Raw genomic sequence first — 12,762 nt, 5'->3', positions numbered from 1 at the left:
ATGGGGGCGTGTCGGAGGCGTGGTGAAGGAGGGCCTGGGGCGTGGTTATCGGCCGAACAGAAATGGGCGGCTTTCGCCGATAATGGAACAAAAATAGCCATTTTTAGCGAGAATTTAGGGCACTTTTTTTTCACGAACAAGTCCCAAAAAAGTGCCTTAAATGACCAGATGACCACCGGAGGGAATCGGGGATGACCTCCCCTGACTCCCCCAGTGGTCACTAACCCCCTCCCACCAAACAAAAGAACTTTAAAAACTTTTTTTTCCCAGCCTGTATGCCAGCCTCAAATGTCATACCCAGCTCCATCACAGCCATATGCAGGTCCCTGGAGCAGTTGTTAGTGGCTGCAGTGGGCTTCAGGCAGGCGGACCCAGGCCCATCCCCCCCTACCTGCTACACTTTTGCTGGTTAATGCTGAGCCCTCCAAAACCCCCCAAAACCCACTGTACCCACATGTAGGTGCCCCCCTTCACCCCTTAGGGCTATGGTAATGGTGTAGACTTGTGGGCAGTGGGTTTTGGGGGGATTTGGGGGGCTCAGCACACAAGGGAAAGGTGCTATGCACCTGGGAGCTCTTTTACTGTTTTTTGTTAATTTGTAAAAGTGCCCCCCACGGGTGCCCGGTTGGTGTCCTGGCACGTGAGGGGGACCAGTGCACTACGAATCCTGGCCCCTCCCATGACCCAATGCCTTGGATTTGTTTGTTTTTGAGCTGGGCGCCTTTGGTTTCCATTATCGCTGAAAAACGAAACCGCCCAGCTCAAATCCGCACAAATCCGATGCATTTGCCTGGCACAAACCATATTATTGAAAAAAAAGATGGACACCCATTTTTTTTTTTCGAAAATACGGTCTGGCCCACCCCTTCACGTACCCATCCTCGGAGATAGACGCCCATGGAGATGGGCGTTCGCGTTCGATTATGCCCCTCTACATGTTCTTTAGCTATATTTAAGTCTCCACATTTGTTTAAAACAATCTTTTTGGTCAATTAATTGGATTTTTCATAGGAATATATTGGCATCTGTAGCGTTTAGCGTGTGCCTATTTTCAGCGCGTGCTAAAAACGCCAGTGCGCCTTAGTAAAAAAAAACCCTAACTTTCTATCTCTCTATTTATATAATCCTATCAATGTTGCTAACTGATATGAAACAAATTCCCTTCTAGAAGAGCCTGGAAGACATCAGCACAGTTTATTTATTTAAGATCATTTATACTACTACTATTTAGCATTTCTATAGCGCTACAAGGTGTTGGAATGTAATTGTATTTTACATGCATTGCCTGTCACCTATTATTTCTCTGTGGTTACTCTGTGACCTCTGATGTGAATTACTTAGAGAGGTCACACAGCTATGCAACTTCCTGTGGGGGTTAGATGCAGCACATGCAGCACATGGAGCACATGGAGCTCATGTTCTCTCCTAACCTGAGAGGATCTATGGTGGTGTGAGCATCCATTACCATCTAAGCACATGGAAGGAGCTGATAATACAAATGTATAGTAATATGTATATATAAGCCTGTCTGATTATAATCTAACTGCAAACTGTGAGTAAACAGATGTTTTGTTACTTCAACTTTAAAGTGACTCAGCAGTGAATTATTCTGGGGTGAATGAGAGAGAGATGAAGAAAGAAATTAACATTTCTAAAGCTGAAGCTGTGTGTACTAAAATCTGCTAATTATTTACTACAAATAATCCAACAAAAGGGTTACGGGCCCAGGGCCAGGAATTGAAAAAGAAGAGAAATATTACCAGGCAGAAAAAAAAAAGGCCACATTTTTCTCTTAAGTTTTAAAGGAAAGATTCAGTCTGTCTCTCTCTCCCCCCACACAGCAGACAGAAGGCTAAGAAAATGGCTGAGGGAAGAAATTCACCATTTTTCTATTCTCTCAAGGTGCCTAGATTAACTGAGTTTAATTATCAGCAGTGGGAACTAAGATTCATATGTCTCCTTCGAGCAAAAAGATTAAATATATGCTTAGACCAAGACAGAACAGCTGAAAATATGGCTGAATGGGACAATGCAAACTATTATGTGAAGTGCATGCTTTTGGAAGCTCTCTCAGAGAAACAAGCCATATTAGTGGAGGGAAAAGATACACCAAAGGACATTTTATATAAACTGAGAACTATGTATGCAACTACATATGCAAAGCAGCAACCAATTTGGCTGGCAGAGTTGAATGAAACCAAATTAAGGGATAAAAGTAAATGTAATGATCACATTATGCATCTTATGTCTTCATTTCAAAAGCTAGAACTTTCTGGAATTCCCATGTGTGATGCATTGAAAAGAGCATTTCTTTTTACCTCACTATCAAAGAAGTTTGATGTTTTTAGGTCTGTAAATGAGGCCATTGAAGGGCAATCTTTTGAACAGGCAACATCAAAACTAAGGCAGGAATGCATAATAAATGATTCTGAGGAGATGTGTTCTCAAAGCAAGTCAGAGAGAAATGAAACAAATTTCTTGGCAAAGAACAGAGGAAGGCGGAGCTATGGGAAAACTCCACCCAAGGGCAAGCTGATTTGCTACTCATGTGGAAAGGAGGGACATGTATCTAAATGGTGTAAGGAAACACAAAACACTCCCTCTAGCTCACCTAAGCCAATGGAACTAAAGAATTTTCAAACCAGGAAATGTATGAAGGACAAAGATAAACACAAGGGTTTTCTAATGGCAGAAAAATCTTTGACTATGGTAAATAATAATTCAAATGAAAGTACTTGGATTTTGGATTCGGGGAGCACATGCCATTTAACCAATTGTAAGGATTTCTTTCAGGAAATGTGTCCAGAAGAAGGTATTCTTAAAACTGCAAACGCAGGGACTGCTAAGATCCAAGCAAAAGGTATTGGATTCTTAAAATGCAAAGTGTCTAATGAAGTTAAAGAAATTCCTGTAAGTGATGTCTTGTATATTCCCCAAGCAGTTTGTAATATGCTTAGTGTATCTACATTAGATAAGAAGGGATTTGTGATTCATTTTGAAAACAGTAAGTGCACAATCTCTAAAAATGATGAAGTGTATGCTGAAGCTTTTATGCATAATGATGTTTATAAGCTGAGCATTTCAGGTGAAGCCTCACATATGGCGCAAGTAAGGAAGAATGATGGTAAATGTAGTCTGGAAATCTGGCACCGCCGCCTGGGACATCGTGATTCTAAGGTGATCCAGGATCTTTACAGTAAGCAACTGGCCACCGGCATTCAGATAAGTGCAGATGCTGGTAAAATGGAGAAATGCATAGACTGTGTTACTCAAAAAGGTGTGAGACCCTCATTTCCTGCATACACAGGAAATAGGAGTAATAAAGTACTGGACTTAATACACAGTGACTTATGTGGACCGTTTAATATCCCATCATTGGGAAATAACAGATTTGTGCTAATATTCTTGGATGATTTCTCTAGATATTGTGTGGCCTATTTGCTGAAAGAAAAAAGTCAAGTCACAGACATGCTGAAGAAATACGTAGCCATGGTGGGCAATAAATTTGAAAGAAAACCAAAGGTTCTTCAGACCGACAATGGTGGTGAATTCACTTCACAAAGCATGCGCACATTTCTAGAACAAGAAGGCATTCATCATATCACAACAGTAGCTTATACACCAGAGCAAAATTCTGTTGCAGAGAGAAAATTTAGGTCACTTGTGGAAATGACCAGATGTATGCTGTCAGATAGCAATCTCCCTAAAAGACTATGGGGAGAAGCCATTCTCACAACAGTGTACCTACAAAATAGAATGTCAACTAAAGGCGCTGAGCGCACACCACATGAGACATGGCATGGTAGGAAGCCAAACCTGTCACACATAAGAACATTTGGAAGTACAGCATATGCTCATGTACCAAAGCAAAGAAGGCATAAGCTGGATTCCACAACAGAAAGGGGCATTTTAGTTGGCTATGCTCCAGGACACAAAGGATATAGAATTTTGAATCTGAAAACTGGCATTGTTGGCATAAGACATGTTACATATTTTGATGAAAACAAGAGGGTTGATAAAGGCTGGATTATCCCAGATGAGCCTTATCATCCAGAATATGAAACTAGAACCATAATAGACATGCCAGTGTATATAAATGCCATACCAAGGCAGATGTCTGAAAGCAACTCATCTGTATCTAACGAGGAACAGGCAGAGGAAACAGACACAGAAAGGATCATTGAAGAAGACAGTACAGTTGGAGAAGGGGAATCAATTGGAGAAGGACTCTCAGATTTAGAGGATGCGGAAAGGTCAGACCAACCTGTTGTCAGACGCTCATCCAGGGAAAACAAAGGTGTTCCACCCCCAAGACTGTCTTACCTAACAAAGTCAGCAGAAGCTCAAGAGCCCTTAACATGGGATGAGATTGAGAAAATGCCAGCAGAAGAAGCTGCTGAATGGCATAAAGCTGCACAAGAAGAAATTGATGCATTGGATAAAAATAATACTTGGATTCTTACAAAATTACCTCCTGGCAAGAAAGCTATAGGATGCAAATGGGTATTCAAGTTAAAAAGGAATGCACAAGGAAAAGTGGAAAGGTATAAAGCCAGATTAGTGGCAAAGGGATATCTTCAAAAATATGGAGAAGATTTTGATGAAGTGTTTGCACCTGTAGTGAAACACACGACAATCAGAACACTTCTGAGCATTGCAGTCTCAAAAGGCATGCAAGTCAACCACATTGATGTGAAAACAGCGTTTCTTCACGGAGATATAACTGAAGACTTGTACATGGAACAGCCAACAGGTTTCATAAATACAAAACAAAGACAGCTAGTGTGTAAATTAAACAAAGGTCTTTATGGATTAAAGCAAAGTGCAAAATGTTGGAATGAAAAATTGCATGAAATATTGACAAATTTAGGATTTAAGCAAGGTGAAGCAGATAAATGTTTGTACACTAGGTGCACAAATGGACAATATGCATACATTTTAGCTTTTGTTGATGATCTGCTCATTGCAAGCGAAAGTGAGCAAGAGTATAAGGACATTGTAAAGTGTTTAAACCAGAATGTTGAGATAAAAGAACTTGGTAATGTGTCATACTATCTTGGTATAGAAATTGAGAAACAAAATGATGGTTCTTATCTTCTAAGCCAGAAGCAGAAAATAAATGAGCTTATTGAAAGTTTAGGTATGCAAGATGCCCAAGTTGTAAGCACTCCCATGATCACTGATTTTCTGAAGGATGAAACAGTAAGAGAACCTTTACCAGATAACATCCAATATAGATCAGCCATAGGTAAGCTTTTATATCTAGCTACCACATACAGGGCTGATATAGCAAATGCAGTAGGAATTTTGAGCAGAAGGGTCAGCTCACCTACCAAATCAGATTGGACTGCAGTTAAAAGGATGGTAAGGTATTTAAAGGGTACCATTGATTGTAAATTAAAGATTTCAGCCAATAGTAATCCAAAACTAATATGTTACTGTGATTCAGATTGGGCAGGGGATCATTCTGATTATAAATCCACAAGTGGATATGTGTTTATGTATGGAAATGTACAAATTTCATGGGCCAGTCATAAACAAAGTATTGTGAGTTTGTCTTCTACAGAAGCTGAATACGTGGCTGTATCGGAAGCGTGCAGAGAACTGATGTGGATTGAAAAACTTATGCTGGATTTTGGTATAGCTGAACAGAGACCAATCCAGATAATGGAAGATAATCAGAGCTGCATCCGACTGTCACAGAATGACAAGGTTCAGTCACGCACCAAGCACATCGCAACGAAATACCACAACGTGCGAGAGTTGGCGAAAGAAGGGGTCATCAGTCTACACTATTGTCACACCAGTGAGATGACAGCTGACATCATGACCAAACCGTTACCCAGAGAACATTTTGTGAATCTGCGTATAAAGCTTGGACTTTGTATGAATAAATAATTGCATGACAGTTATGCATGAGAAGGGGTTTGTTGGAATGTAATTGTATTTTACATGCATTGCCTGTCACCTATTATTTCTCTGTGGTTACTCTGTGACCTCTGATGTGAATTACTTAGAGAGGTCACACAGCTATGCAACTTCCTGTGGGGGTTAGATGCAGCACATGCAGCACATGGAGCACATGGAGCTCATGTTCTCTCCTAACCTGAGAGGATCTATGGTGGTGTGAGCATCCATTACCATCTAAGCACATGGAAGGAGCTGATAATACAAATGTATAGTAATATGTATATATAAGCCTGTCTGATTATAATCTAACTGCAAACTGTGAGTAAACAGATGTTTTGTTACTTCAACTTTAAAGTGACTCAGCAGTGAATTATTCTGGGGTGAATGAGAGAGAGATGAAGAAAGAAATTAACATTTCTAAAGCTGAAGCTGTGTGTACTAAAATCTGCTAATTATTTACTACAAATAATCCAACACAAGGCATACGCAGCGCTGCACAAACATAGAAGAAAGACAGTCCATGCTCAAAGAGCTTACAATCTAATAGACAAAAAATAAAGTAAGCAAATCAAATCAATTCATGTGTACAGGAAGGAAGAGAGAAGGGTAGGTGGAGGCGAGTGGTTACGAGTCAAAAGCAATGTTAAAGAGGTGGGCTTTCAGTCTAGATTTAAAGGTGGCCAAGGATGGGGCAAGACGTAGGGGCTCAGGAAGTTTATTCCAGGCGTAGGGTGCAGCGAGACAGAAGGCGCGAAGTCTGGAGTTGGCAGTAGTGGAGAAGGGAACAGGTAAGAAGGATTTATCCATGGAGCGGAGTGCACAGGAAGGGGTGTAGGGAAGGACGAGTGTGGAGAGATACTGGGGAGCAGCAGAGTGAATACATTTAGAGGTTAGTAGAAGAAGTTTGAACAGGATGTGAAAACGGATAGGGAGCCAGTGAAGGGTCTTGAGGAGAGGGGTAGTATGAGTAAAGCGACCCTGGCGGAAGATGAGACGGACAGCAGAGTTTTGAACCGATTAGAGAGGGGAGAGGTGACTAAGTGGGAGGCCAGCAAGAAGCAGATTGCAGTAGTCTAAACGAGAGGTGACAAGGGTGTGGATGAGGGTTTTGGTAGAGTGCTCGGAAAGAAAGGGGCGGATTTTACGGATGTTGTAAAGAAAGAAACGACAGGTCTTGGCAATCATTTATACCCCACCTTTTGCCAAGTAAAGCAGCCCCAAAGCGGCTTATAATGAACTAATGAAAACAATTGCAATGACTGAGAGGGCAGAAGGGAAGAGAAGGATATGTAAATACAATAGTTAAGCAAATAAACAAGCAGGAAAAAAGAAAGCAAAATGAAGAAGAAGAGAGCGCCAGATGTAATTTTCAAAAGGTTACACTGATTTATTTTTTCTCCCTTTAAATGTGTAATAACACAGTGCAGAGTATGTGGTGAGTAGGGTTACCATATTTTGTCCTCTCAAAAAGAGGACACATGTCCCGCCCACGCCCTGCCCCTTTCACATCCCCACCCCCTGTCACATATTCCTCTCCCCTCCCCCCGGGTCACATATTCCCCTCCCCTGCCCCCCCCCCTCACCTCCCCTCCTCTTACTTACTATCTACTGCCCTGGTGGTCTAGCGAGGCTGCTTCAACTCTCACCGGCCATTTTGAATCCCGAGACCGTCACAGCAACAGGATGCAGGGCAAGGGCAGCGCTCCGGGCAGGAAAGAGGGGGCTCTTTCCTGCCCCGAAGAGGTCACTAGACCACCAGGGCAGTAGATAGTAAGTAAGGGAAGGGGAGGCTAGGATAGGCCCGCCCGCCCATTTGTCCAGAAATCCGGACAAACGGGCGGACTGGCAAAATCCGTCCAGACACCCGGACATGTCCTCAAAAAGAGGACTTGTCCGGGTAAATCCGGACATATGGTAACCCTATGTGTGAAAGTCTTTGTATGACATATGCACAAACAAAATTCTTTTGACAGTTTCAACCAGCAGGGGAACAGAGAGGGCATCAGCAATGCCTTTCTCTCTCTTTAGCACCCCCATTAACTAAGAGGCCCGAGACGGTTTTTCTCATTATGTGAATAGGTGTGTTAGTCATAAGCACATAAAAGAAAAAGAGGACATTTCCCTAAAAATTAAAAATCCTGGAGGACATATCTGAAGAAGTCCAAAAAGAGGACATATGGTAACCCTAGTGGTGAGCATGACAATAAACTGTATCTTGGGAAATTAAAAAAAAACAAACAAACACCAGCCAGTGTGCTTCACGCATCCCAGCCCACTTAAAGCACATGTTCCAGAGCTGCCAGATACCCGCTTCCAGAAGGAAGACCATAAGCCAGTCCTGGATTTCTGACAACCCAGATGCATTGTGGGATCTGCAGCTTTGAATTCAATGGGTAGAATTAAGGACTACAAATCCTTTGGGATACAAGCGCTATCAATAGAAATCAAACAAATAAAACATGGAAAAGAAAATAAGATACCACCTTTTTTATTGGACATAACTTAATACATTTCTTGATTAGCTTTCGAAGGTTGCCCTTCTTCGTCAGATCGGAAATAAGCAAATGTGCTAGCTGACAGTGTATATAAGTGAAAACATTCAAGCATTACTATGACAGTCTGACAGGGTGGGAGGATGGGGGTGGGTCGGAGGTATGCATGGGGACATCAAAGCATATCATTGATATTCTAACAGGATGGGTGTGGATAGGTGAGGGGAGGGTGATCAACAGAGACATACAGCTTTATGGTTTATAATGAGTTAGAAAACCCAGATCCTTATTAAGTCCTGTTTGTTGGGTGTCAAAATATTCAATCATTCTTATTTCAAAGGTCTTACGTTCCTGTATTGTTTTAAAATTACCTTTCAGTATTCTTACTGTGAAATCACTGGTGCAGTGTTCTGGTCTTGTGAAGTGTTATAAGCGCAAAACCAGGCCTGGCCCAAAATCTCTCTCCTGAATCTGAGTAACTCGACAACTCGGATTGTGGTTTTAACATGCATAATAACCAGAGTAGTTAACCTTTGTGTTACCATCTCTGTTATCTTGGTGTTTATGTCTTTAAATTACACACTCCCTGCTGCACTCCTCAGATACTAGAACTGCCAAGGAGACTCCATCTGTGCTGCCCTGGATCTTTTTCCAGGAAAGGCTGGCTAATGTTTTTCAGGAATGCCTTTCCTGACTGGCCGGCCTTCTTTTCAATTTAATCAGTACGGCCAATCCCAGAACAGGAACAACCAAACCACAGTCTGATAGAACTTGTCAGCTGTTGCCCTCTCTCTCTGCTAAGTTTTGGCATAAGCAGCAGGAGGACTCAACTTTCTACACTTCACAGCTGTACAGAAAACAAGACTGAAAAATGTTGCACGGTTACGTCCCAACTTAGATTCTTCAAATAACGTAAGCAAGAAACATCCACAGGAGAAAAGAATTTCACCAGCTGTGTTCGAGGTAGAAGACATGCAATTTCTCGAAAGAGTTTTTCAGTATTTAAAATATTTCTAACAGCTGGAACAGGATTTTTGCTGTCTTCAGGCACTGCAGGCATTCTCTACCTAGCAGGATGTGCGATATGTGAGGTACTGTAGAATGCGGAGGTACGATTGCAGTATACAGTGATACTTTGTATATAGCAAAGAGAGAGAGACAATGTGATACCTTGTGGGCTATGTGATATGTGACGTGTTATAGGATACTGAGGCACTACTGCAGCATACAGTGATACTTTGTATATAGCAGAAGAGAGAGGCAATATAATTCCGTACAGGCTGTGTGATATGTGACATATTGTAGAATACGGAGGCATTATTCCAGTATACAGTGACACCTTGTATTTAGCAAAGAGAGAGACAATATGATACCATGTGGGCTGTGTGATATAGAAACATGACAGCAGATAACGACCAAATGGCCCATCCAGTCTGCCCATCCTCTCTGTAACCCCTAACTCTTTCTTTTCCTAAGCGATCCCACATGCTTATCCCATGCCTTTTAAAATTCTGACACAGTCCTCTACTCCACAACCTCCACCGGGAGGCCATTCCACGCTTCCACCACCCATACTGAGGCACTATTGCAGTATACAGTGATATATTGTATATAGCAGAATAGAGAGACAATATGATACCATACGGGTTGTGTGATATGTGTCATGCTTTAGAATACCGAGGCATTATTGCAGTACATAGTGATACCTTATATATAACAGAAGAGAGAGACAATATGATACCAAGAGTGGTGGATGCTTGGAATACCCTCCCGCAGGAGGTGGTGGAGATGAAAACGGTAACTGAATTGAAACATGCGTGGGATAAACATAAAGGAATCCTGTTCAGAAGAAATGGATCCTCAGGAGCTTAGCCGAGATTGGATAACAGAGCCGGTAGTGGGAGGCGGGGCTGGTGGTTGGGAGGCTGGGATAGTGCTGGGCAGACTTATACGGTCTGTGCCAGAGCCGATGGTGGGAGGCGGGGATAGTGCTGGGCAGACTTGTATGGTCTGTGCCAGAGCCGGTGGTGGGAGGTGGGGCTGGTGGTTGGGAGGCGGGGATAGTGCTGGGCAGACTTGTACGGTCTGTGCCCTGAAAAAGACAGGTACAAATCAAGGTAAGGTATGCACAAAAAAAGTGGCACATTTCTTGGGCAGACTGGATGGACCGTGCAGGTCTTTTTCTGCCGTCATCTACTATGTTACTATGGGTTGTATGATATTTTTTTTATTAGGATTTATTTAGGATGTAACGTGTTGAAGAATACTGAGGCATTATTACAGTATACAATGATATCTTGCATATAGCAGAAGGTAGAGGTAATATGACACCATGTGTGATATGTGGCTTACTATAGAACACTGAGCCACTATTGCAATATACAGTGATCTCTTATATAGTGGAAGACAGAGGCACTATCCAGCTTATTTTCGAAAGAGATCGCCGGCCATCTTCCGACACAAATCGGGAGATGGCCGGCGATCTCCTGAAGTCGGCCAAATCGGTATAATCGAAAGCCGATTTTGGCCGGCTTCAACTGCTTTCCATTGCGGAGTGGTAGTCTTTGAAGCTCCTTGTTTTCACATGCCTCTAATATGGCAGGGAACATGACCTCAGATCCTAACTAGAAAGACAGGCAGGAGCAAGATCAGGTTAGTCCTGTGGTTAGTGAGGTGAGCTTTGAGCCTGGTGTTCAAATCCAACCGCGGCTCCTTGTGACTATGGGCAAGTCACTTAACTCTCCATTGCCCCAGGTACAAAATAAGTACCTGTTGTGAGGTGGTCACCCTTTCAGACTCCGGCCAGGGCTGACCCTGCTTAGCTTCCTCCACCCACCCAGGGTCACTGCTGGGCTCTAGCCTTCTCAGTAACTCACAGGATTCTGTCTCAAACACTGGGGAGCTTTCTGCCTCCTCTTCTCCCTTCACAAAACGCTCATCCACACCAGGCTTCTTGTAATTAAGGGTTTTATTAACGGCCATTTAACATACTCCTCATGGCTTATTTCTTCTTTAACATCAACATTTCTTCAAGTCAAACATAACAAAAAGGCACTTTACTCAGAGCCTGCTACTTAAACCCTTCCCAAACAAAAGACAGTTTCTCAAACAGTCAAACACCAGCATCTACTTTCCTTCTCCAGCTGTCACCTTTTCCAGCGAGAGCGTCCCCAGTGTTTCCATCTACTCCCTACAGCTTTCCACCTCTCTCTTAATAAAGCTGCCTGCAACCCTCTCGCACCTGGTTCAATTTCCCAATCAACTGCTGGCTTCTCACTGTCCTGCCTAGAGTCCTCCCCCTGACTCTGAGTCCCTTGCTGCTGCTGTGCATTCTGGACCTTGTAGTTCCCTGCCTCCTCACACTGTGTATAATATGTAAACTGCTTTGATTGTAACCACAGAAAGGCGGTATATCAAGTCCCATCCCCTTTTCGCTTTCCAATTAATTCCACACTTATCCACACTCATCACCTCTCGCTTAGACTATACCATCTTGTTTCTCACAGGTCTCACACTTAGCCATCTCTCTTCCCTTCAATCTGTTCAAAATTCTGCTGCACGACTTATATTCCGCCAGTGTCGCTATGCTTATATCAGCCCTCTCCTCAAGTCACTTCATTGGCTCCCTATCCGTTTCCGCATACAGTTCAAACTCCTCTTATTGACCTATAAGTGCATTCACTCTGCAGCTCCTCAGTACCTCTCCACTCTCATCTCTCCCTACATTCCTCCCGGGGAACTCCGTTCACTGGGTAAATCTCTCTTATCTGCACCCTTCTCCTCCAGTGCTATCTCCAGAATCCGTTCCTTTTATTTTGCTGTACCATATGCCTGGAATAGACTTCCTGAGCTGGTACATCAAGCTCCTTTTCTGGCCATCTTCAAATCTAGGCTAAAGACCCACCTTTTTGATGCTGTTTTTAACTCCTAACCCTTACTTGTTCAGTACCCATGTTTTATCATTCTCACCTTAGTAATTCCCTTATCCCTTGTCTGTCCTAATTAGATTGTAAGCTCTGTCGAGTAGTAGTAGTAATTCCACTCATACAGGCCATGTCACCTCTGCATCAGTGACTCTAAACCAGATAACGGAATTATGGAGTCAGTTTCAGTACCAAGGGTAAACACAACAAGCAGCTGGTCCAAGATTAATTTTTGGAGTGGCTTAACAATGGGATTAGAATGGGAAGTAATGGAATGGGGCATTTTTGAACAGCCACATGGGGCTTGGATGGGTAAAGCCAGGGCTGAATTAAACAAAAGTAAAATCGTCACAGTGTTGTATGGAAAATATATAGAGCGGCATGATGCTCTGTAAAGCCAACTTCCATCAGCAAAGGGAAGAAGGAAAGTGTTTTAT

General features: G+C 42.7%; 1 protein-coding gene across 5 annotated transcripts in view; it reads left to right on the top strand.

Moving 5' to 3' along the window:
* Positions 1-12,762, top strand: part of DAO (D-amino acid oxidase) — a 95,612-nt gene that overhangs the window by 24,171 nt on the left and 58,679 nt on the right. Inside the window, exon 1 of one of the 5 annotated variants that reach the window (XM_030217283.1) lies at positions 9,172-9,365. The exons of 1 other annotated variant lie outside the window; for it this stretch is intronic. Coding sequence is in view for 1 of the 4 variants with exons in the window: in XM_030217280.1 (XP_030073140.1) it covers positions 9,504-9,511 (8 nt within the window). In the remaining 3 variants the exon portion in view is untranslated. Of the gene's footprint in view, positions 1-9,171; positions 9,366-9,389; positions 9,512-12,762 lie in introns of those variants that run through there. 3 more of the 5 variants (XM_030217281.1, XM_030217282.1, XM_030217280.1) reach the window with 3 other exon arrangements.

The sequence above is a fragment of the Microcaecilia unicolor genome, chromosome 11, assembly GCF_901765095.1.
Source record: "Microcaecilia unicolor chromosome 11, aMicUni1.1, whole genome shotgun sequence".
NCBI classification, from domain to species: domain Eukaryota; kingdom Metazoa; phylum Chordata; class Amphibia; order Gymnophiona; family Siphonopidae; genus Microcaecilia; species Microcaecilia unicolor.
The sequence above is the reverse complement of the archived record's forward strand: the minus strand, read 5'-3'. Positions and strand labels throughout refer to the sequence as shown.